Source organism: Orcinus orca, chromosome 11 (assembly GCF_937001465.1).
Source record: "Orcinus orca chromosome 11, mOrcOrc1.1, whole genome shotgun sequence".
In the NCBI taxonomy this organism is placed as follows: Eukaryota; Metazoa; Chordata; class Mammalia; order Artiodactyla; family Delphinidae; genus Orcinus; species Orcinus orca.
Window position 1 is genome coordinate 52,000,119 of NC_064569.1, and position 27,432 is coordinate 52,027,550.

At 35.8% G+C, this 27,432-nt stretch overlaps 1 protein-coding gene across 1 annotated transcript in view; it reads left to right on the forward strand.

Moving 5' to 3' along the window:
* MSRB3 (methionine sulfoxide reductase B3) overlaps positions 1 to 27,432 on the forward strand; it is a 165,092-nt gene that overhangs the window by 79,539 nt on the left and 58,121 nt on the right. The window contains exon 4 of the mRNA XM_033440561.2: positions 4,023 to 4,051. Coding sequence (XP_033296452.2) covers positions 4,023 to 4,051 — 29 coding nt within the window. The remainder of the gene's footprint in view (positions 1 to 4,022; positions 4,052 to 27,432) is intronic.

The window sequence follows — 27,432 nt, forward strand, 5'->3', positions numbered from 1 at the left end:
TTAGTGTCAGTGCCACATGGTGTGGGGATTGCCGTGCCAGGCCCACACTGTGGAGTAACTGAAGGCGAGCAAGGAGCTCTAGGAGGTGAGGGGGCCAGGCAAGTTGCTGCCAGGATTGAGGCCAGTCTGTGGAGTCAAAGTTTGTCAGTGATGAGCTGGGGGAAGTGTGTCTAAGCTGAGGATACTGGATGAAGGCTGTGAAATTGTTAACACAAGTTCATGTGCCGGACACACAGTGAGGCCAAACAAACTGAAACGTCGGAGTTTGGAGCAGAGAAAGGTTTATTGCAAGGCCATGCAAAGAGACAAGGTGGCTCACGCCCTGAAAAGCCTCCAGCTCCCCAAAGGGTTTTGGCAAAGCATTCTTTTATTTTTAACATCTTTATTGGAATATTATTGCTTTACAACGTTGTGTTAGTTTCTGCTGTATAACAAAGTGAATCCGCTATACATATGCATATATCCCCATATCCCTTCCCTCTTACATCTCCCTCCCACCCTCCCTATCCCACCCCTCTAGGTTTTAAAGGCCAGGAGAGGAGGAGTATGTGATCAGCTTGTACACAGTTCTCTGATTAGCTGATGGTGAGGCAGCAGCGTGGTGTCACCGGGGTTAACATTATCAGTCCTTAGGCTCCAGGAGGCCTGGGGCTGTGTGCTCATGGTCATCAAGTAGTTCTTCCATTTGGTGGAAATTTGCCTCATATACTATTATCTAGGTACTTCAGAGTGGAGCTAAAGCAGAGGCTATGGGGGAAGGCCTGTCCTGGGAAGGCCCCATAGGGTCCTGCTTGGTTACAAAATAACATGGCAATAGCTTGATTTGGTGAGAGTGAAGGCTACAGTTTAGAGGGCAGAAAGAAGCGGAAACAAAGAGGGAAGGGCAAAATGCTTTTCCTATTCTTCCACATTCCTGGTCAGAGAATTCTTAATTCAAACCTTCCTGTGAGAGTGGGGAGCTGGGAGCACCTAGAAGCCAGAGGTTGGCCCTTGGGCCTGACTGTTATAGTCTAGATGGACTTGGAGCTCAGGGGCCTGGCTGGTGGGGACAGGCAATGGGGGATGGGTAGGAGTACAGAGCCTCTGACAGAAATGAAAGAGCCCCTCCCCCAATAAAGAAGAAAAGAAAGGAGGTGTTTCTCTTACAGACTCCATAGCCACTGGAAGAGAAGGCTGAGGGAGGCTTCTCCTCTTCTCACACTTGGCCTAGTTGCCATTGCCCCTGAATTTCCCCAGGCTGAATAAGTTTTTCAGTGGAAGACGAAATTAATTTAAAATTTGCACTATTCTCAGTTACTTGGTATCAATAGTTTCACACACAGTTTTCATTGTTTTTGTTATCAGGTATATCTGTCAAGGTAGGTTAGTATACTTTTCTAACAGTTTATTGCCTTGGCTTGTAACTTTTAAATAATTAGCTGTATTGTATCCCTATTTGTCCTCTTGCCAAGGCCCTGCAAATATTAGGGCCAAGCCTGGTAATAAGTCACCATGTAAAAAGGTATGTCTTACTATGGGTCACAGACAAAAACGTTTAAAAGCCACTGACCTAGGGACACCGAGTTCACAGTCCTCTGCGTGGCATATGAGGGGCCTACCGTGATCTGGCTCTCCGCCCCCCCCCTCTAATCCTGCCTCTAATCCACCTCTAAACTGCATGTACTCTCAATATGGGATGCATCTGTCTTCTTTTCTGTTCTGTTTCATTTTTTGAAAAAAATACTAGTTGCAATCCACTAAATTAATTTTATAATCCTCTGATGGGTCAACCTGTGACCCAAGTTTGGAAAAACTCTGCTCTAGTTGTTGGGGTGGTGACAATGTGATCGGATTAGTGTTTTGGAAACGTCTGGCAGCTGTTTAGAGGGTGGGTCGGAAGGGAGTGGGGGATACGGGTTATGAGGTTATTGGGCCAAAGATAGGCCTAAGATGGTAAGACTGAGGATAGAGAGGAGGGGAAGGTGGTAGAGTCAGCAGGTCTGGGGGACAGCTTAGATATCGAGGGTGCAAAAGAAAACTAGAATAACATCATAATTTCTGACAATAGGGAGTCTATAGCAGGAGAATTATATGTGAGGGAAAGGAAAATGAATGCACTTCAGTACTTGTGGCATTTGAGGTCACAGTGTGACATTCAGGTAGGATTTTAGTTGGAGAAAGGGTTAGTAAATTAGGGACTGTAACAGGGCTGTTGGCTTGAGCATTAGGAAGCCACTGAGAAAACTTAGCACAGATCTTAGTGGTTCAAAGAGTGAATATGTTGGGAGGTCAGGAAAGGAAGACGTGCAATATAGAATATAGTCTTTCCTTTCAATAAACTTGCTTGTAAAGCCAGGAAGAAAGAGGGATGAAAAGAGTAGGACACAGATTTGAAGGAGGGTTTTAATTAATTCTGGAGCACTTCTGTGCAGAAGGGAGGAGGAACTTGGGGAGACGCAGATATTGAAGATACAACCGGAGGAAGGGGTAACTAATCCAACCTGGTTTCAGGGGAGATGAGAGAGTGCACTTTAGGATGTAAATGCAGGGAACCTCAGGCAGAAGGAAGAGCACCTCTTATACAGCTGAGAGGGAGGCAGGGGTTTCCCTTTATAGACATGTGTTGAGTACAAGCACCAGGCACTGTGTAGGCGCCCTGGCTACAGACGTTAGTAAGGCAGAGTCCAGTGGGGAAGATAGGCTAGGAAACCAGCAGGACAACGCGTGGTAAGTGTCGTTCAGAGTTATGCTCAGGGTTGCTGGAAACAAAGAAGAGGGCATGAGGCCAGGCTTTCCAGAACAGGAGAGGACAAAAAGTGAAAATGGGTTTACACCTGAAATAGGAGTCAGGGACACCTAAGGACTGAGATGAGGACTATGGTGGGACCAGGGTCTGAGACAAATATGAACCTGGATTACAGTGGTGGTTGTTGATAACCGTGGTTGTAATAGTTAGTTTTCTGTTTTTATGATTATGGACTTGGTTTGAGCATCAGCTGAAACTTTATTTGGGAATACTTGAGAAAATGAATTTTTATGTCAAAGGAAGCTGTCTCTTGCTTATCCTTTGCCTCTTTCTCCTTTGATGACTTCTCTTGAAGCTAATTTAGGTAAAGAAAGCCACCGCTTCCAAAGGTGCTTTGGTACCCTGGCATAATTTCAAAGAAATCTCCTTTCCCACTTAGTTAACTACATTTCCCCAGGAAAAAAAAAAAATCTTCTCTGTCAATGTAACATCCTTTAACAGGACTCCTGCTGGTTGGTTCTTGTCTCTTGCTGTGGCAGCTGTGAACATATATACTATTGATTGTTAATGTGTGATATAAATCCGACTGGAGCATGCCCACTAATTGGTTTGAGAGCTAGGTATAGACAATGCTGTCTTATAGTAGCTTGTGTAGATAGGCCTAGTCATAGGGTTAATTCTGCTTGACAGCACATCAGCAGCATCTTGAGAGTAATTACCCAACAGCAGTTTTCCCACAGCCGGACTGAGAGCTTCAAAGGCTTCTGAATTTACAACCAGTATTAACCTATATCTGAAACATAATGTTCCCACAAGGGCTCACATTTTTTTCTCCTTCTTATTAAATGTATGGGGTTACTAGGTTCATTTACTCTGTGAAGAACTTAGTGAAAAATTACTTGCTGTTGAATAATTGAAAATCTTGAATAATAAGTAAAGAAGATAATTTTAAATTTGAGTTTTTATTGCTTTATTATATTACTGAAACAAGTTAATCTGTAAAGATTGGGTGCTTTTTTTTTTAACATAATTTATTCTCTTTCAAAAACAAGCTAAAAAGTTAATACCTTTTCCATACTGCGCTATCTCTGTGGACATGTACATGTTTAGAGGACCTAGGGTTATGCATGCATTTAAAATGGTTAAAATAAATACGTATTTACATCTTAAAAAGCTGTCTTACTTGTTGATGCATGTACTGAAATTTAAAACTATTGCATCTTTTTTCCCCCTCATAAAATCAGTTATTGTCTAACAAGCAATTTTTATATCATAAAAAATTTCTTTCTCTTTGCAGGTCAGAAACGAAATTTGACTCTGGTTCAGGTATGTTTACATTAATAATGTTATTTTGAGTATATTTTATTTACATTATTCTCTGAGGAGTAATGCATCAGATCAAGAACCATTTTGATTTTAAACAGACTAGGCAGTCTCTTTTCAAAACATGAACCCCACCTCAAAGCAGGGCTGTTGGCTGCTTGTGGCTGCTTGGAATCATAACTTGAGGTGGTGTTCACGTTGGGATTCTCGATAGCTCTGAAATAAGTATTAAATGCTCTGTATCTGCAGAGCTTCATTTTAAAAGTAAAGGAGGGGGTTGTACCTACTCATTGCTAAAAATAGAATATTATGCTCTCACTGGACAAAGCATCCTGGGTAATTTAAAAATTCTCTGCAAGTGACTTGTCATCACATATGGGTAACAGATACATTTAATCCAGCAAACTGCAGACGGTTTTAGCCAATAGAAATAGATATTTGTCTATGACTTGCTAATTTTTAAAAATTTGTTTTGTTGGGGAGGTGGGTGATGGGAAATGAAGGTCACCTTAAGCCATTATTTTGTATCTATCAAGACAGTCTCACAAACAGTGGCGTATCAGCCTCATTAGATGTTTTCTTCTCATTAAGCATGAATATAGCTATATAATCCTTACATTTGACTGTGTCTTTGTGTCACTCGCTGAGATGTACGTGCTTCATAGTTTCTGACGGTGTTTGCAATTAAAGCACAAAAACTACCTCATGTTCAGTACGAAGGAATTACGCCCTTTAGTGAACTGTTATAGATAAATAAACATTAATTTTCAATTTCAGGAGAAAATAGTTTGCAGAAAATATACAACTTATTGAATTTAAAAGTATCATTCTTACTCTGGTTTGAGTTCCACTATGTTTTAACTTAAAAGTTTTCGTTTATTATTTCACAAAGGGACCAAAGACTATGTATTCTTTTTGATAGTGGTGTTAAGGAGCCAACATGCTTTTCTTCTTCAAAACCTGTATCTTTCTTTTGAATTTCTCCAACTTGGTGAGACCCTTTAAATATGAAGTCTGTACATTTGAGTTAACAATTTTACCTAATTTGAGAACTGTGATTCCAGAAATCTTTCCATTCTGTGTGCTCTTGGGCTTCTGAATCACATGTGACAGTGGTAGCATAAGATAAACATTTGGTTTACAATGTTGACGATATGGAGACTAAAGGCATAATGGCATTGTATCCACTATTTGACTTTTTTATTGACTCATAGGAGGCGACTCAAAATGGTGTAAAAAGTCTTCGTCATTTTTTAATAGTTAAAATATTTAAATATAATAAGAGATAAATGAAAAAATTGAGAATGAATTTTTATATAAAATTGCATATCTTTTTACCATTGCCAGTCAGTCATCAAATATTTATTTAAAAATCCACTTTGTTACGATCAAATTCCTTAAGCATCAAGTCAAAAACTGGTTTTAGCCTACAGGATCTGGAATATAGCTTTTAAAAATGAAAAAGTCTACCAGGTTCATTTATACACTGGAAATAGTGTATAAAACTGAAATATTAGGCAGCTGTTGTCAAAGTTAGAAAATTTATGTTAAATTTTCAAAAGCAAATTAAAGTGTGCTGCTAAATTCCCGTAGTGAGAGTTAGTATTTATCATGAAAATAGTTATAACATCTGTATAGGCACACATCTTTCACTCTTGTGACCAAAGGTTTTGTTCATGATTCCTATTTTTTCCAAGTCCTAATTTTTTAAAACGTCTTTCATGGACAACATCTGCATGTCTTTGAAAACTACAAAGTTTTGTGCTCTGAAAAATCTTTTGGGGAATACTGACTAAAAGTTTATTTATTCTTTTAATTTTGAATCTAAATATGTTGTGGAAATAATTCAGATGGTTTCAAATCAAGAATCAGGTAATTCTTTTTTCTTATAAATTCTTTTAGCTTAATATCAAATGAGGGAATCATGACAAAGGAAGTTAGAAATGTATTCTTTGGCATTCTATATCATGCAAATTTTGGTTAGAAATGAGGTAGCATATTGGAACAATTAAATGTATGACTTTAATAGGTTCAGGTTCTCTATTGTTCATCAAATACAGAAAGTAAACTAGCTCTGTTTAATGTTGTATACAACTGTAACATTGTTCCTGACAAAGTAAAATTTTTAAATGAAGGAAGATGCTGATCTTACTAAGAAAGAAAAAAAAAAGCCTTAAAAAAATAAATACTATGGTCAATGACTAGCCATAAAGGAAAGAATTTCAAAGTAAATATATATGTGTATATATATATATTTTTTTCAAGTAAAGAACCCAACTTATGCAGAGCTTACTGCATATTTGCAATTCGCAGTTTGTGTAAATGAGTTTCAGGCTGTGGAGTGAGATTCAGGAGGAAGGAAGGAAAGTTTTCATTGTCAGCACATGGTAAAAAAATGTCAGCTATTGAATATATACCAAAATGATCAACCTAGATAGTGATTTAATTTTTTTCTTATCAAAATTGTATTGATTTTTTTCTACAAAAGCAAATTCACAAACAACTTCTTTACATTTTTTTAAAGTTTCAAAAAAATTTATAATGAAAAATTTCAACTATACATAAAAGTACAGTGTGTAGTAAATGAGCACCCACACATTCATTATCTAGATTTTACCGTTATCAATAATTTGTCATTTGTTTCAGTTTTCTTTTTCTGCTTTAATTATCTTAAAGTGAAATACATACACTTCATGTGATTTTTAAAACCTGAAAATTATAGATTGTGTTGATTTATTGAAACAGATCATTTTTTTTGAGGTTTTTATTTCTCTCAGAAATTTGAGTCACATACAAATTCTTATGGAAAGGATCTTGACATTACCATGTCCACATTCAGTTAGAGATGTTGAATGTTCTATTCATGTGATGAAGGTTAAGAAAAACTTTAATCAGAAGGTGCTGAATTAATGCCAATCTGAGAACCCCAGAATCGTCCTATCCTCAAGATTAATTTGATGAAAATTTTAGCTGCCTTCTAGCTGTGTCCTCTATGTACTGAGTCGTAGCCTGATTAAGTTCCGTTTCTGTTGGTTTATAACTTAATCACCCAAAGGTTTCAGCTTTGCCAATTGAGAGCAATCAGCCTACCTTCTTTCTAAAGGAGTTTTAAGGGTTCCATTTTAATACTGTTTCCTAGCTGATGTACTAATGTTGCTTGCCTATGATCCTGTGTAGTTGGTGATTTTACTAATAGAGTAAAACAGACTTCCTTTTATGTTCAGAAGTAGCAAGAAGCTGTGCTCTTCTCCCCACCTCCCAAGAAGGGAAGTTAGTTGATGCTGGAGGAAGCAGAGCATTGAGTTTAATGTAGTGATTAAACATGAAAGCCATATATCAAATCTCAGGAGAAACATGCTTTTGAAAGAGGGAGAGAACTGTGGAGCATATTGCATGATAGGCTATGTAAACAGAGCCCTGGAGGTCAGTGTGTGGATGCAAACCAATTAAATAAAGAACTTACTGGCTTTGCTTTCTATCATCTGGATGGGGAGGATCACAAGTTAACATGCATACGGTTGAAGTGTAAACTTTGCTTGAATAAGCTGGGCACCTTTGGAAACTTCATTAACTCTTTCAACTCACTACTGAGGTTGGCTGGGTTTTGTTTTGTGTGTTGTTATTGGTTTTCCTTCGAAAGTTAAAACAAAACCCAAAATATATGCTCTCTTGGCCCTTCTGTACATACCTGTCAGCAAAGGTGCTAGTGAAGAGTAGAATGGAAGACAAAGCAAAGAATGAATTGCTGAAAAGACCAGAGTTCGCTGTGTAGTCAAATTTCAAGGAAGTGTACATGTCTTTTAAAAACAACCCATTTGGAAAAACAGAGCTCTCGCAGAATAACTGAAAAAAGATGTTTTTCTCGTATCCTGAATTCTGGGTATAAGGAAAAGATATAGTTGGAATTTACTAGTCACTATATAACATCAGGATATTGTTATTTCTGTTCTATTAAAATAGAATCGTTTTCTGACCAAGAAGAACATGAAGCCTATAAGTTAAAAACTGTATGTTAAGGACTGCCCAGAGTCTAATTCTGTGGTCCTAACCTTCTCAGGCAATGTTTGGGTGAGAACATGAAATACCAAGTTAAATGGTATAGTTTCATGGTCCATAAACATTCAAAACAAAGATTTTTTTTTTTTTTTTTTCTGTAGAGTCATGTTGGCTGAGAAAGTGAATAAGCTTATGTTTAGTGCTTGTTGATTCTGGGCTGCTTGGAATAGCAGTACTAAGGAAATGGGCTCATAGAACACAGCAACTCAAAGGTATAAGATTTCATGAAAGCAAATTATGGAGGATTAAGAAACCTAATGAGCGTGGTTTAGTGTGGAGAGTGGAGGAGAGAGCTCACTATTAAATAAAGCCCAAGAGTGTACAAGGTTAGGAAATCCTAAAAGACACGATAATAAAAGACACAACAGAATATAATTATCCTGAAAGGAAAAAAAAAAAAAAAAAACTCAAAAACTCCAAGGAACAAAAAGCAGCTAGTGTCGCTTTTAAGATCTGTAGTTAAAAAGGAATCTACACCAGGGTAAGGAACTAAAAGAATATAATCAGTTAAAGCTTGAGGCAAAAACATATGGGTGGTGAAAAACAGAGTGGGCTGTTAATGGTGGTCACTAAGTTGAAGGGAAATGGGGAATTTGAACATAGTAGAACTAGAGTTTCGAAAGCTTATTAGCAAATGAGACCATCTGCCTAACATAGTAAGCCTTTCTCAAGAAATATTAATAAGGAAAACATTTTCAGATATTAGAAATGTGAGAATATGTTGACAATACTTTTTAGCTCCTACAAATCAATTTTGTTATTTTAAAATTTCTTATTTTTAAAGTTCTCATAACAATGAAGAAGCAGGAAATAAAATATAAATCTCTATAAGTGTATTGAAATCTGTCTTTGGGCATCCTTCATTAATAAGAAAATACTGGGCTCCCCTGGTGGCGCAGTAGTTAAGAATCCGCCTGCCAATGCAGGGGAAACGGGTTCAAGCCCTGCTCTGAGAAGATCCCACATGCCGCAGAGCAGCTAAGCCTGTGCGCCACAACTACTGAGCCCGTGTGCCACAAATACTGAAGCCCACGTGCCTAGAGCCCGTGCTCCACAACAAGAGGAGCCACTGCAATCAGAGGCCCGCGCACCGCAACCAGGAGTAGCCCCCGCTCACCACAACTAGAGAAAGCCTGAGCCCAGCAACGAAGACCCAATGCAGCCAAAAATAAATTAATTAAATAAATAAATTTAAAAAAAAAGAAAATATTGACTATTCATCTATTCATTCATTCAGCATACATTTATCAGGCGTACTCTATGCCAGATGCTGAGGCTATAGCTATGAACGGGGGGGGGGGGGGTATACAATTCCTTCTCTCATAGAATCTTACAGCTGGTTGGTCTATTATACAAATTCACATGGATTTCTTTGCATATTTAGCTGAGAAGGGCTAACAAGGTTAAATTTGTATCCAGATGGTGAGTTAAAGAACTCTTGATATTTAAATATAAGCTAATATATTTTAAGTTTTGACAAATTCACCTTTCCTTTCTTTATTCAAACCACATCACTGTTTTCTACTTTAAAGAGAACACTTTTAAGAGAACAGCCTAATAATGCTAATGGCTGGTGTTTAGTTTTTCTATAGCTTTTAATAAGGAGTGACATTTCACATTTGATTATCATTAAGAGAGATTAACTTAGAAGAGAACAATGACAAATGTTTGTGGATACTATTCTCTTCACTTTTATTTATTTTTTAATTCATTCTTTTACTGGATCCTATTCAAGGTTGGCCTGGAAAATCAGGCAGTCTCTCCTCTATAACAATCTTATGGGATTGTGTAGAAGCAAGTGGAGGGGACATAGCCCTTCATCTCCTTTTATAAACTAAATTAAAGACCAGGAAGCAGCAAGGCATGTTGGCTAAGTACTGAGGTGCTGGAGCAGATAAATCTGAATGAAGTTTCTGTTTACTTCCAGTAATTTTCAATTGGTTTTCATGTATACCATTATGTCATAGACTTAAAACTGTATTTTCTTTCTTTCTTATTTAGAATTAAAGCATTTATAACTATAATTTTCCTTTACTAAAGCTTTAACTGAACCCCAGAGATTTTTAAATATTGTATTTTGAATAATTGCAGTTTTGATTTTCTTTTGCACATATTGATTAGGAAAGTTTTTAAATTTCCAAACTTTCTGCTTGCTACTTTTGTTAGTAATTTTCAGTTTCATCGCTTGGTGGTCAAAGAATGTGACTTTACCACTTTTTAGTAAGTCTGTTGTTCATTACTTATTAGAATTTTATTTGGGGGCCTAGTGGGTATTTAATTCTTGTTACTCTTCTGTGGGTGATTTGAAAACTATATTCTCTGCAACATAAAGGGTTTGATGCGTAGTTATTGGATCAACCTGATTCATTATTTTTATCATTATTTATTTGGTTTCTATTTTATCTGACAAGGACTTTGAGAGGAGAGACAATTTGTCATTCAGTGTTTTTTTACCTGAATTCTGCCTCTTTAGATATCACCATCCCTGAGTTGTCAGCTCCACGTGCTCTATGTATTCTGGTGCTAGCCATCTTGCTTAGGTCATGAATTGTACTTGTTCTCTTGTAGAGAACATTATTCCAAAGCAGTGCCCATGGAAATGAAGGCTGCTCTAATTAGAAAACTTATGTTATTCCAAATTTATATGTGAAGCAAGAGGTTGTTTTACCACTGTAAACACACATGCTTGCCCCTTCCCTCTTGCCCTCAACACCACTCCATAGCTTTATAAGGAAAAAAGCTCTGAGCCATCATATGATGCAAACCTTTGTTTTCTCCACTTAGCATCCTCCCCTACTCCTTCATCTGTCTGGCAAGATTCTGTTTATGTCTTGAGGCTCAGATCAAGCATTGCCCCCTCAATTAAATATAGTCTTCCTTAACACTCTTCCAAGAGTTAATCATCCCTTCCTCCGTGCAAACATTGGATCTTGTATTTACATTTACTATAACATTTATTATCTGCTATAATTATTTGTGTGGATCCCTCTTCCTCTTCAAGTCTCTGAGTTTCTTGAAGGCAAGAATCATGTCTTATTCACCTTTATAACTTTTGTATCCAGTGCAAAATAGTCAATAAACAAAAATTCAGTGAGGTTGGGAGTCTTTGTTCTGTTCTCCAATTGTGATTGAAATGCTTAACTAATGACCAAAGAATTATTCTCCCCTCCCTTAGTGTAGAGTTGTTGCTGGGAAGTGGCTACTCGGCCAGAGATTACAATTTCCAGCCCCTTTACATCTGTGTGGGGACATATGACTAATTCTCCCAGTGGAGTATGTGTCATTTCTGGGCTAAGCGGGTTAAGTATCCAATATGCCTTCCCACATCTCACTTCCCCTTTTGAGGTTACATCAGAGGTACATGTTGAACATGATGGCATCACAATACGGAAGGGGTCTTGGTTCCTGAGTCATACTTGGAAGAGATCCACTCAGGAGAGCTCTTCATCCAAGAACATCTTCATTGGCCTTTATGTAGAGGGAAATAAACTTTTATTTAATAGGCCACTGAGATTTTGCCATTGTTTACGAGGGCAGCTAATGTTACATAGCCTGACTAGCTCAGTGCCTAGAATACTCCCTGGCAATAGTTGGTACTCATTGATTACTGTTGGACAAATGATAAAATTAATGGCTAGGGATTACATTATCTAACCTAAAGACGATCCTCTAAACTAATGATCATACAAATATAGTAGGTTCATAATATAGTATATTATGTTCTGTATAATCACTGGGCCTATCAGTTAGTGATTGTCACAATAACAAGGTGTAAAAGGACACCTTAAAAAGCAGTGACTTAAAACAACAGTATTTGTGCTCACATGTCCATGAGTGGGAGTGGGCTTGGGTGGGAGTTGGTTGACATAAGCTAGTCATAGGTTGGCTTCAGGTCTGCGCCACAAGTCTTGTCATTGATGATAAAAGGTAACAAGGCAAGCCCAACCATGCAAGCATATTTCAAGCCTCTGCATCATCCTCTGCTAGCAGATCTGCACCATAGCTAGATCTGCTAGCATCCCATTGGCCAAGCAAGTTGCATGTCCAAGCCAAAAGTAAAGGAGTAGAAAGAGCTATTTCCTTCCCACTTGTCATGCAGGTGTAAGTATCCTGTCTTCCCTCTAGTGGGCAGAACTGCCGAGTCACATGGTAATGGGTGTGGAGATAGGGAGGGGAGAGGAATAGGAGCCAAAACTTGAATCTACCGCATTAGAACATTATGTCCTCAGATCAGTTATTTAGTAAAAATATGTATAAAGTTAGAATGATTATATTTTTAAGTGGATCCGATTCTTTCTATATAATTGCACTTTTTGGTAACCTAAGTTCAGATGTGATATTAATGGATATATGATGAAAATATTTGTATAATGCTTTACCATTTAAAAAGTATTTTAATTAATCAAATTTGAGACTCACAAAAATCTTTGTAAGATACACATTTTTACCAGCGAAGGACTTGAGATACGGAAAGGTTAAGTGATTTGCCACATAAATAGTAAATGGCCAATCTAGGATTGGACTTCAGGTCTCCAAGTTTCAAGGACTGTGTCCTTTTTATTAGATCATGAGATAGTTATTTAATGAGCAACTTTTGTTTTTAACTTTTCTATTATTAGCTTTTTATTTTGGATAATTACTATATTTAGTAACTATTATGCATTATAAATTATAAAATTTAATCTTTTATCAAACATAACAATGTGATTATAAACACACCTTAATAATACAAAGTGTAGTACAGATTTATAAATGATTACAATGTGGCCAGTTTGTAGGCCGTTGAAAATGTTGCTGGCAGTTTCCCAAGAGGCCTGAAAAGATAGTATCAATTGCCTTGGTGAACTCTCCGTGTGCTAGTGTCTAGTCAAACTTTCAGGCTCAGAAACCTAGATGTTTCAATATCTCTCAGGGATGGACTCATGTTGACAAACCCAAAAGACGGATGGATGAAGCTAAAATGCCAATGTATTTGTTTACAATGAGAAATATAATTTTCACATGGCTCGGAATACTTACATCTGCGTGATCAGTGTCTTCTTTCTCTGGTCAAGCTATATGACTCACAAAATCACCATAAGAACTCATTTTATCAATTTGTCAAAATAAATCATTTGTGTTGGGGCTGAAATTTCCTTACTATTGTATATTATCATCCTAAAGGCAGACCTACGTAGAGAGTCAGATCATATCCAGAAAGTGGCCCTGTTGAGCACAGAAAAAGAACAAAGGGAAACAGACAAGTTGAATGTTTAGCTTTATGAGTTAAAGTTAACATGAATTGTCTATCTCAAAATAGGGACGGTCCTGGCCATTGAGACCTTATTTAACTTGATATTCATTGGCTTCAGCTTCATCCATCCGTATAAAAGATAGTTTTGCCACTGGACCTGGAAAACATAGTACAAGTCCATTACTTAAGACTTTGTTTCCAAGTTCTTGGAGCAGGAGATCATGTGTAGTAACTTTAGAACTTAAAAGTTATAATTTAAATGTTTCTTAGCTATTGAAGTGTATATTAAAATTTTAATGGTTTAACACACCACTTCAGCATACTAAAATTAAGATGTAGACCAAGGGACTACAGCATACTAAAATTAAGATGTAGACCAAGGGACATTTCCATTACCCTAGAATGTTCCCTCATATTTTCCTTCAGTCACTCCCCACTCCCCAGAGGCAACCACTATTCTGACTTCAATCACCATTGATCAGATTAAATAGAATCATACTGGGACTTCCCTGGTGGCTCAGTGGTTAAGAATCCACCTGCCAATGCAGGGGACATGGGTTTGACCCCTGGTCCAGGAAGATCCCACATGCCACAGAGCAACTAAGCCCATGTGCTACAATTACTGGCCCACGTGCTACAACTACTGAAGCCCGTGCACCTAGAGCCTGTGCTTCTCAACAAGAGAAGCCCCCCGCTCGCCGCAACTAGAGAAAGCCCGTGCACAGCAACGAAGACCCAATACAGCCAAAAATAATTTTTTTAAAAAAGAAAGAAAGTTAAAAAAGTTAAGTAAATAAAAAATAAAAACTAGTTGTTTAATATCCAGGGTATGGATGTATAGTACAACTTATTTTTTAAAATAAATAAATAAATAAAATAAAATAAAATCATACAGGATGTACTCTTTTGCACGTGGTATCTTTTGCTCTCTGTAATGTTTCTGAGACTTAGCCATGTTATTTGTAAGTACCTGGAGTTATTGCTGAGTAGTATAAGTTGGGATGCATATTTTGGTCCAGTTCCGGCTACCATTCATGCAGTTGTGTTTACTGTGAGTAGTCTCTGTTTCTAACATTCTAAGGCCCAGAATACTGTTGTTAATGCACTGAGCCAGTATGTAGACGTTTTTAATACTTTGATTCTACGTGGTCAGTCAATTGCCTGTGCATGTAGAGCACTTACTCTGCTTAAGACACGGTGAAGGATATATGAGTATGACACAGTTCCTGCCCTCATGGAGCTTATAATCTAATTGGAGAGGTGAGATATATACACACACAGTAAGATATCTTTGGGTGCAGGACAATATGAGTGGTTCCAGTAACAGAGTCCTAGTAGAATTTAGAAGAAGGGGGATTACTTTAGGCTCCGGTGATTGATGAGGGTGATTGATTCCTTGTTGGAGGTAGAACTTGGATCTTCAAGGGTAGAGTTTAGGTAGATATAAAGACGGAGATCATTTTAAATAAAGAGTCAGTTGAAGGCAGACACAGAGGCAAAGGTGCAAAATATATTTGAAGAACAGTAAGTAAACCAACTTGCCAGAACTGGAGGATTTTTGCTTGGGACTAATGGTATAGTTGGGAATCTATTACAGACCACAGGTGAGAGAATTTGGACCTAATTCTGTGGACAATAATAATAGTAACAATTGCTAACATTGATTGTATATTACTATGTGACAGGCATTGTACTAAGTGCTTTATATTTACTAACTTATTTAATCTATAAGACCTATACATAATTATTTCCATTTTATAAATGAGTAGACTAAGGCACAGAAAAGTTGGATATTTTGCTGAGATTCAGGTAGCTAGTAAGTGACAGAACTGGGATATGATTCTAAGTAGCCTGATTCTAGAACCCATAGTCTGAACCATTATGCAATTTTTAAAAACCTAGAATATAAGTTGATATGATGCAAAAATTATGAATTTTTACTCATACATCCTTTTTCTCATACACATGACACACACATCCACACAGCCACATGTTTGTAGAAATTTTCTCCCCCGGAAAGTAGATTCCGTAGTCTGTTGAGAAATGGATTTTGCTAGTGATGTATAGTTTTGATTTCTAAATGCAGGTCATCCCCCCCGCCCCCCAGCACTAAATCACCTGCTGAAAAAGATATTTACGTGGAATTTGTTGTAAAAACATGTTAGATGAAGAATTAACTGGCTCTAGAGAATTGGTCATTGTTTTGTTGGTGGCCCAACCCCTTATTTTTAATATAGTTCAAAATTAATATAATTCAATTCATACAGCTTACTATAGTTTCAATAGGAAGTGAAAGTGCTTGCTTTATATTGATAGATATCCATCAAGTGGAATGAACTGGTGGCCCTCATCACCTTCTTTGAGGCAGTAACGGATTATTTGTCAATTCATGTTGATTGACATATCTTCCTCATTCCTGGGCAGAAATAAGATACATTCAACTACAAAGTGTAGAAAATTTTGGTATAAACACATCACTTGGTTACAGGCATAAAGTTTTTAACATTTTGCAGCAGTATGAACTATTTTAAGGAATAAGTATAAACGAAGTAGTAAGCAAGCTAGCAATCATTTGCTTATTATATCAAAATTGATATTAAAATACTGTAATCTAAAATGACAATGCTGGACTTCCCTGGTGGCACAGAGATTAAGAATCCACCTGCCAGTGCAGGGGACACGGGTTCGAGCCCTGGTCTGGGAAGATCCCATATGCTGCAGAGCAGCTAAGCCCGTGCACCACAACTACTGAGCCTGCACTTTAGAGCCTGTGAGCCACGACTACTGAGCCCGCTCGCCTAGAGCCCGTGCTCCGCAACAAGAGAAGCCACTGCAATGAGAAGCCCGCGTACCGCAACGAAGAGTAGCCCCCGCTCGCCCCAACTAAAGAAAGCCCATGCACGGCAACAAAGCCCCAACACAGCCAAAAATAAATAATAAATTAATTAACTTTAAAAAAGATATCCATACTTTATAAAAAAATAAAACGACAATGACTTTTTAGTTATTTTTATGTCTTAAAAAATTTTTAGTACTGTCTTTTGTATTGTAGAACTATTTTATAGGAAAGAACATTTTACAAGAGTTTCTTTTGATTTTTCTTTTTATAAATTTTTATTTATTTATTTTTGGCTATGTTGGGTCTTCGTTGCTGCTCACAGGCTTTCTCTAGTTGCGGCGAGTGGGGACTACTCTTTGTTGTGGTGCGTGGGCTTCTAATTGTGGTGGCTTCTCCTGCTGTGAACCACAGGCTCTAGGCACGTGGGCTTCAGTAGTTGTGGCTCGTGGGCTCTAGAGTGCTGGCTCAGTAGTTGTGGCACACGGGCTTAGTTGCTCTGCGGCATGTGGGATCTTCCCTGACCAGGGCTCGAACCCATGTCGCATGCATTGGCAGGCGGATTCTTTACCACTGCGCCACCAGGGAAGTCCTTCTTTTGATTTTTAAATTAATTTTTCCTGGATAGGAATCAAAGATGAACAAATTAAAAGTAAATTTTTGCTTGATGACCACTAGTCTTTTAGTGAATTTTCAATATATGTGTTTTGGAGAGTCAAGCCCTGTTCCTTAATTAGGAACTTAAATGGTCAGATATCTGGCCTATGTGGTGATCAAATGTTGCAAATTAATAATCTTCCATCATAGTTGTACTGTTTTTTTTGTTTTTGTTGAAATTAAAGACATTTAACTGATATATATTAAAGACATATTTTTTCTTTTTTTGTAATCTGCCTTCCTTCCTAGTTATCATGTTTGCTTCTTTTGCTCAGTCTTCATTTTCTCTTTCTACCTTTTTTTAAATTTTGTAAAAAATATTTATTTATTTATTCATTCATTCATTCATTCATTCATTCATTTGGCTGTGCCAGGTCTTAGTTGCGAAGTGCGGGCTCTTAGTTGCAGCATGCAGGCTCTTAGTTGTGGCATGCGGGCTCTAGTTCCCTGACCAGGGATCGGACTAGTGCCCTCTGCCTTGGGAGCATGGAGTCCCAACCACTGGACCACCAGGGAAGTCCCTATTAAAGACATATTTAGTTAACATTATATTTTCACACAGTAGCATGTGGTAATGTTTGTTGAATAAGTGATGAGTGAATGCATGATAAATGGAATGACGCTGAGTTTTGCAAAGAAAAGTATTTTGCCATTTCCAAAATAATACAGCATATTTATCACTTAAGAAAATATTTTTCTTCAAAAAATGTACCTATAAATTACCTTGCATCCAAATCATTCACGCTATTGATGGAACACCATTATATAGAAGGTGAGATATGTAAATGACAAAAAGAAAATTCGATAACAATGAATACGTTTTACAGCAGAACATAGCAACACAAAACACCAATGCAAAGATTTAAGTTTTGTAGCCTATCAAATTAGTAAGTCTCAGGCTGCCCAGCCAATCAAAAATAGTTTGAGGTACTATTCTAACGTATTAGATTTAAATTCATTTCTATGCTATAATATTCTATTAAAGCAAATTCATTTTTTCCCGTGTGGTTATATACTAAAGTAAAATATACTTTTATTGTACGAATGAAAATTGCATTGAAACTCATTCAAATGTAATATCAATACATTAGTGTTATCTTTTTAGGCATTTATTCAAATTTATTGCATTTTGTGGCTTGCTTTATATTAATTTTGATCTACATATTTGCCTTTTAAATTATACTATATGGAAATTTATTTGATTTATTTTTTATCGTGACCTGTTTCTTAGCTAGTATACTCCATAATTGTTTAGATATGTGACTTTTGCTGATTTATTTATTGAGACATTTGTTGGTTTTTAAATTCTAAGCAATGTACTAATAACATATTTATTTTTCTAGCTGTATGATTTTATTTTGGGGGGGATTGTAGAAGAATACTGCATATCTACAACTTAAAATTGCCTTTGGTTTCAAGTATATGTGTTAATATATAAGAGAACTAAAATTTCCCCCCAAAATCTAGTTTTAAAATCATTTTAAATTCATTCATGATGAAATACAATTTTTCCCCAAAAGTTTTCTGTGTAAAATTAGTATGCATTTTATGTAACCTGAGAATTTTATAAAATTTTATGAAAATACAGTCATGTCAGATGTAGAAACAGCTTCATAGAACTACACATCATGATGTTTTGTTAAAATGATGTAAATTTTTATAAATGAATAAATTAATAAAAAGGGAAATTTTAGTGCCAAATGAATACCATTTCATCAGTTTGGAAGTTTAATGTAACCATGCTCAATTCCACAGTTGTTTGTTGATTATACACTCAGGTAAAGCTTTGCATGTTGCCCTAAGCAAGCTCTTTGTTAATTATTTTAAAATAATTTAGTATCTAACAGAAATAACTTGCAGCGTAGGAATAAACTACCGTTAGGGTATTCTTACATGACTGTGATAAGCAGGGAAGAGTCACCTCTCTCTGCTACTTGTTTGTTTTGTAGTTAACGAGACCAAGGGAGGGAAGCTTTTGATGATTTTGTGCTTGTGTGCCTACACATACCTAAGGAAAAAATAATCACAGATCCCAGTATCAGTTTAATTATGCAGTTGATTTAACTGTTGATTCAACAGCTAGTTACTGTTCATAATATTTTAGTATTTGTAAACTTGGTGGCATGGGTGACAATAGAGTAATGATAAATGAATATGTTTTCCTAAAGTAGGAAATTATATAAGTGAACAATGATGCTTTGTTAGTGGGATTATTTTAAATGTAAAGATATGCAACTTAATAATAACCAACTTTATTACTTAATAGACATGACTATAGATTTGAGGGAAATGTTTAAAGACAGTTAAATTATATTTTTACACATGGTTAATTCTAATCTTTCTTATAACCAATTTAAAAAATATATTTTTATGGTTTTTCAAAAGACTGTTTTGTAGAAATCCAAAGTATATCATGTCTTAGCAATTATTTTTTTAATTGCCTTTTAGAAATTCCCCAGTTTGAAAAGTAATTAGACTAATTCTCATCTCTGTCTTGTAACCAGTTTATAAAAAAGTAATTTTTTATATTCTTTCAAAATACTTCAAATTTATCCATTAGAAATCTAAAAGACACCATGTCTTACTTTTATAAAATGGTTGGTAGGAACTTACTTTTCTACTTTATTCTTCTTACTGCTAGATTTAATAATCTTTCTCTTTTGGCATGATTTTTCAAGAAGGTGTTTTTCCAATTCATATGAATTTTGATATATATGATGTGTCACCACACAAGTCATGGGTCTACATAACAGAAAGATGAAAGCATCTATATTTATCTGTTACCTGCATTTCTCACTAGGAGTCAACAGAATGGTTGTATATGAGATGATCAGAAACAGGAAAGCTATGGTTTAGAAAATGTTTTAATCTGTTTCAAATAACAGCAGGGCAATCTGGTAAAAATGACATGATTAATGACTGAAGAAGATTAAAATATTTTCACATTCTGTTTTTGATGACCACTATCTTAAGTTTCTACTCTAAAATTCATAACTACTAAAATATTACAGAAAAAAATATATCCTTCATAATCCACTGTAAGTTGTTTTACCTTATCAAATTGTGCCTGCTTTTTAACCAAACGAGCATAAATTAAAAACAAATTTTAACTAAAATATAGCTTTTGTGCTATTCTTGAATATATCCATTATATTCTTGAATATATCCATTAATATTTATTAGGTTAGGTTCAGCATAAAAGAGCTAAAATTATTGTTTTCAGTTAGGCAAGGTAGCATTTCAGTCAATATGTAATTTTAAAATTTACCTTTACAACTAGGCAGATCCTCATCATTTGGAAGTAAGTCATTTTAGAGAGTTTAACTACAAATGTTTTCTATATGTATAAATAGGTGGCAAATATAACTATTAATTTTGGAGTTTTGCCAATTGATTCTAATTGTTCTGTCTTTTTTATCCAGAGATAATGATGTGTATTCAGCCTCTGTAATATTTACCTAGAGGAAGTCTTTTTAATCCCTCATTTTGCTCCTTCAATGAGGTTATGTGTAAATACTACATAAAATGGCAAATGGAAAAAAGTCTGTTTTGTCTAAAGATACCATTCATCTTAAATAAACACATCAGTCTGTCTTTTGAAAGCATAGTGATACGAGTTTTTTTGGTGGGAGAAGGAGGAGGATGGATAAGACCAAAGCAAAAATATGTTGCAAATTATATGAAGTGTTATTAAATCCCCTTAAAAATTGGATAAATTTTTCTGATTGTGTCTAATTAAGGGAATCATCTCACCCGCATCCCTACACTGTTCCTGTGCTTCTTAATTTCTATCACCACTGGTGTACCATTTTTTTTTAAAACATGCATTGATTTCTGATAAAAATCTGAAGCTAACTTTTAATCAGATATAGCACAATTTTCTGGAAAACCATGTATATGAATTTATAATTCCATATAAGGAAAGGAATATGTTACTTTATTTTAATTATTTCTAATTTGGAACTCCACAAAATGGAATAAAATAGCTTTATTTAACTTCCATTCCTATAAACTCTTTGGGGTCAGAGGCTCTTTTTAATTCCTCTATTATATTTATCCCCAGCACTAGGCACAATTAGGTCACAAGTGATGACAGAATAAATGTTTACTAAGCTAATGCCAGATGAATTAATCTTTAATTGCTTATATTCGGTTAATTACACTTATTTTGAAAACCAGTATATTTGGTATTGTTCCTGACATATCTTGTCTTCTTTTTATTATGCTTGCTGTCCTTGTCCTTTTCTTTCCTTTTTTTCCATTGGTTGCATCAATGAAATTTTTACTCTTTTTAAAAAACTTCTAGTTATAAGTTAAACATAGGTTTCTATTTGTCTGTTAATTTTAAGAAACATATTTGACCTTGTATTTTTGTTAATGTTGGGAATTAATTAAAATCTATAACCTCCTTCCATTTCTCCCAATATAAGAACTTTAGTATTTTTTTTTTTTTGTCTGTTTTGGGTCTTCATTGCTGTGCACGGGCTTTCTCTAGTTGTGGCTAGCAGGGGCTACTCTTTGTTGCGGTGCGCGGGCTTCTCATTGTGGTGGCTTCTCTTGTTGTGGAGCACGGGCCGTAGAGCGCGTGGGCTTCAGTGGTTGTGGCACGTGGGCTCAGTAGTTTCAGTGCCTGGGCTTCAGTAGTAGTGGCGAACAGGCTTAGTTGCTCCGTGGCATGTGGAATCTTCCTGGATCAGGAATCAAACTTGTGTCCTCTGAATTGGCAGACGGATTCTTAACCACTGCTCCACCAGGGAAGTCAAGAACTTTAGTACTTTTAATTTGTCTCTGATCCCCATGCCCTTAGGCTGCCTCCAATCTGGAATTTTTGTAATAGTTTTCATTATGCCTCTACTTTCTTAAAAATCATTTCTTAAGCATGTTATTAAGTGTTACAGCCTTGTTGGTAACTGCTATTTAGAATTAACTATTTAATTTTACCTACTCATCACTGTTTCTTGTGTCCTGATCTTCCTTAGATCTAGTTTTCATTTTGCTGTAGTACTTCTTTAGGTATACTTTCAGAAATGGTTCTAGATAGCAAATTATGCGAGTTACTTTATATGTAGATTATTTAATCTCACATCTCCTGATATCAAAAAGGATTCAAGGCAGAGGACATGTTGAGCATTTTTTCAAGTGTGGAAGCTGGTGAAGAGAACGTATGTGGTTCTAAGATCTTTGCGTGTGCTTCCATTAAGGGTGGACTTTTTATTTTTCTTTTATATGGTAAATGTTTTTACAGGTGTGATTTAAATTTAGTTTACAACTCATTTGCTAAAAATTTCTTCTTAGAGAAAAAAAGGAATTTGTTATATATCAAATACTTAATAATCCTTTCAATGTAACAAATACGGAGTATTGAGGAGGAACATATTAAATACAAGACTTGGTAAAATGTATTAAAATATGCATTTTTCATGTTATAGCTTAAATTTGGCCTTTATAATTCTTGTGTTTTGTTTTAAGAATATTTTAAAATTAAATATATGTAAAGTAAAATTGAAAGATATATTATTATCATCTTTGATCAAATTGGAGGACAAGTTGCACCACTTTTTAAATACCATTATCTATTTTTGGTTACTTAGCTAAATTAACATGTTAGAGCAATTCAAGGGATGAGAGGATTTCACTTTGTTTTTTTTAGTTCACAAAGATTAATGTGGCAAAGACCTTTCATGTCAGTTTTGTTGTAAGAGAAGGAATAGAATTATCTGTTATGCAGATATATGTGCCTTTAATATAGACTATATTTTCTGATATTTTTCAGTCTTATCTCATTATTTGAACTTTTGGGTTTATTTATGTAAGGCTATTGTAGAGCTAGTGGATGACAGGATTATAGTACAACATTAGTATCTCATTTTAAAAGCATTCAGCGAGTTAGTTTGACACAACTAAGGATATAGTTTGAAAATGAAGGGCAATGAACAAAGGGAAATTAGGGGGAAATTTGGCAATGTGAATAAATAAAAAATAAAATAAATGAAAATGAAGGGTAAATAGTCTGCATGCTTTTAGTTTTACTGTGAAATAGCCCTCCAGAAAAAAATGTACCAATTTATACTCTCACCAGTTGTATAAAGTATTATTTTTTCTTACACTGACCAACTCTGAGTATTATTACTACCTTCCTATTTTCTTTACCCATCTATAGGTGAAAAGTAGGATCTCATTGTTTTAACTTGCATTTTTAATAACTAGAGAGAGTGAACATTATTCTTATGTATTATTTATCATTTGTAATTCATCTCTTGTGAATTGTTTGTTAACTTTGTGTGTGTGTGTGTGTGTGTGTGTGTGTTTGTGGCTGGGTGTAAGAGCCGGGCTTGAGTCAGACAGACCATCATTTAATTCCTGGCTCTTTCTTTTAAGCATTGTGTATTTTGGGGCAAGTAATGTAATCTCTCTGAGCCTACTTTCTTCATTTGTAAAACAAGAATACTTATAATACCTACGTCAATGTTATGAGGACTAAATAAAATAATATATAGTTAAAGCCCGTATCAATTGTTTGATACACATTAGTGATTCTGCTGCTGCTGATTAAAAAAAGGATAGTGCATTAAATATTTTTCTGAATAGATTGCTTGATGTTTAACTTTAAGATCTTTTTTCTCTACACAAATTAAAAAATTTTTATTAGTAGCATATGTCAGTCCTTTCTTTCGTAATATTTGCTTTGGGATTACGTTAAGAAAATTGTTCTTCACACCCAATATTATAAAAATATGATGGAATATTTTTGAATGTGACTGAGTTGTAAATGGAATCATTAATTTTAGTGACTCAGACTAAGAAAGTAGACTGATTATATGATTTTTTATTTCTTTGGGAAAATATTAGCTTTTACTCTTGTCGAAAAAATTCAGAAAACATTAATTCACATATTTAACAAGTTATTATTAATTTTTATTTTTTAAAAGATTTTGACAATACATTCCCCTAGATTATTTGTATATTTAAGAAGGGCCTAAGCTATTTTATACAATACCTTTGTGTCCGTTAGAAAATAGTGCTGTGCTTAGGTCACTGAATTAGAAAAAGTCCCCTTCTCCGCCCTGCCACCCTACTGCAGATGAATGACTTCTCTGAGTCAAGGTGAGTACACAGGCTTGGGAGTGAGGGGAGCATGAGCTAGAGTTTAGCTTCCACATGACTCTTCCACCAGGTTCCTTTTGTACTGCCCAGATGGCCCCATGTTTCAGTGTTATCATAAAATGGCTCCTGAAGTCAGATTAATTTTGAGGAATTAATGACTGATTTATCTAGAGCCACCTGCATAATTCAACTGAATTGAGTAACCTTTTATACCAGTAGTTTTATAAAAAAAAAAAAAAGAAAGAAAAGCCTTTTTGTTTGAATATTGTGGGCAAAAAATAAGAGAACGCTGACACAAAGCATACAGCCCTCTATTCTTCTACCCTGGGTATTAATTCATGTGTTCTTAAGGGTTGATTTCTTCCTCCCAATAAATAGTGATGTTAATGACCCATCTGAGGCCATGTCTTTTTGAATGTTTTTCTTGTTATGGGAAAATCGATAGGTATGATGTTGTGTCTCCAGCAAAATGTGCTTTGCAGAAGTCTCACCCTCTAACACTGCTTAACCATCCCATGGTGCTCCTTTCTCTTAACCCTGTATTCTTCTGTAGCCCGTTATTCATGATTCTTTCTTGCTAGCCTTGCAGCCATTTCTGCTTTGTTCTTTGGCACTCTCATTCCATTGTAAATACATTCTTTTTTATCCTCAAATCTCTTCACACAATGTTTTCTTCATTTGCTTGCTTTGAGATTTGTCTCTGTCACAAGGTCCTTCCTGCAACTGCAATTTCCCCCCACCCCTAGAGGCAGTGTTGGTAATAGCTCCTCATTACCTCCTTCAAAGCCTCAGTTTTCCTTTCTCGTGTGAAGAACTCCCCTTTTGAGGTTTGTCATCTTTTTCAACCACTTACTGCCTTTCATCATTGCTGTGATCTATCAGCGTTGGTAATACCTTTCATTTATTGAGGATTTTGGCTTTCCACTCTAATTCTTGCCATCCTCATGGGCCATTTCAGTGACCATGTGGACAGTCCAACCAAGAGTCGGGCTTCTTCAACCTCAGTGTTCTGGCCCCTTCCTTTTCGTCCCAGTGTATTATGCTCCTCATTGTTTTACTTTCTTCTCCATCCATCCTAGACTCTATAGTGACCATGCTGTCATTTTTGCCAGTACCCTCTGGGTTCTGGATTTGTTTCCCTTATATTGAATAGTTCCTTCACCAGGATGCATGGCCCTGCTAAAGGAAAGAGTATAATTATTGGATAGTTGCCACTAGAGATTTATGGTCTTTAATTTCAGATCACCTCTTGACACTATTCTGCAGTCCTTCTACATCTTTATCACTTTTCTCAAATCCCCTTTTCTACACCCATTTTTTTGGTCTCAGCAATAATCTTGCTTCCTATTTCATAGAGAAATTTGAGGCTACAAAGCTTGAGTTAGAATGTTAGATGAGGAAAGAGAGGAACTCACCAATGCAAGATGTGTGGGAACATTAAAGGAGAAGAAAGAGAGCCAACTAGAAACAAAGGAACCAACTGATCTCAAGCTCATAGGTGGTAGGTGCACATCAGTGTTCAGTAGGTTGTCCCATAATAATTTTACTGAATATTAATACTGACAGCCAAAATATTGTTTAGCTGAAAATAAGAATGGGTTGGCTTCTTTCCCAGAAAATGTGATTAGTAATGGTAGTGTGTTCCTCTTCAGGGGGTAGAAGCAACTGTTAGTTAAGTAGAAATGTCTAGGATATATGCTTCTAGCTAGAGCCTTTTAATTTGTGACTTTACATATATAGGTTAAACTTACTGTGTGGGTCCCCTGGCTCTGTCCTTTGCCCATAATTCATATTCATATAAGTGATACTATCATATCAAACACTGGTCAGAATATGATACAGAGAACATTCTCAAAGAGATGGATAGGTTGTGTGTTAAAAGTTCATTTGTAGGTTGGTTGTTTTGAGCATAGAATGCCTTTTACTATAGAAAGAACCTAATAGAAAAATTAGATTTAAAGGCCAGTTCACCAAACATGTTTAACCTATAATGTACTTGAGAATACATAACAGTTTCAGTAAAAAATTTATTCACAATTTTAGGTTGGGATGCCAAGAATCAACTTCCCATTCCTCTATTTTATGGCATTAAAAAAAAAATGATTCTCTCAGCATTAAGCTCCTACAGGAGTTTCCAGCAGTTTTTATAGATGATTCAGTACAAGGTTAGCCTAAGCTAGTGAGTAACAACAGAGGAATTAAAATGAATGCTTTTGGAGTTGTGGAGATTGAGGAAGCATGAAGCCAGGGTGCTGGAATAGTTGTCAACATGATTGTGGAAGTTATATAGGATCATGAAAACTTGGATTGGAGAGAGAAAATTTGAACCAGGTGCTAAAAGGAAATGGGAGGCTATCCCAGGAATCTATAGATGGAAGGAAGAAGAGGCTAATTGAAGGCTGCAAAAGTAGAGTTTCTTAGGCCTGAAACCATAAAACTCCTAGAAGAAAACATAGGCGGTAATCTCCTTGACATTGATCTTGGCATTGAATTTTTGGATCTGATTCCAAAAGCAAAGGCAACAAAGCAAAAGTAAACAAGTAGGACTACATCAAAAAAGGTTCTGCACAGTAGGTTGAAAATGCAACCTACTGAATGGGAGAAAACGTTTGCAAATCATTCTATCTAGTAAGGGGTTAATATCTAAAATATATAAATAACTCAGTTCAATAGAAAAAAAATAATCTGATTAAAAATGCGCAGAGGATCTAAATAGACATTTTTTCAAAGAAGACATACAGATGGCCAACAGATACACGAAAAGATGTTTAACATCACTAATTATCAGGGAAATGCAAATCAAAACCACAACGAGATAATCACCTCAAACCTGTTAGAATGGCTGTTTTCAAAAAGCCAAGAAATAACAAGTGTTGGAGAGGGTGTGGAGAAAAGGGAACCCTCCTCCACTGTTGGTAGGAAAGTAAATTGGTGCAGTCACTATGGAAAACAATATGGAGGTTCCTCAAAAAATTAAAAATAGAACCTCAATATAATCCAGCAATTCCACTTCTGGGTATTTATCTGAAGAATATGAAAACAATAATTCAAAAGCATTTATGCACCACCGTGTTCACTGCAGCATTATTTACAATAGCCAATTATATGGAAACAATTTAAGTGTCCATCTATGGATAAATGAATAAAGAAGATGTGGTATAGATATACCATGGAATATTACCCCACCATAAAAAAGTAGGAAATCTTGCCATTTGCAACGTGGGTGGATCTAGAGGGTATTATGCTAAGTGAAATAAGTCAAACAAAGATGAATACTCTATGATTTCACTTATGTGTGGAATCTGAAAAACAAACAAAACAAAGTAAAACTCATAGATACTGAGAACAGATTAGTAGTTACCAGAGGGGAGGGGTTGGGGGTTGGGAGAAATGGGTGAAGGGGGTCAGTTGTATGGTGGTGGATGGTAACTAGACTTATTGTGATGATTACTTTGTAGTCTATACAAATATTGAATTGTTGTGTTGTACACCTGAAAC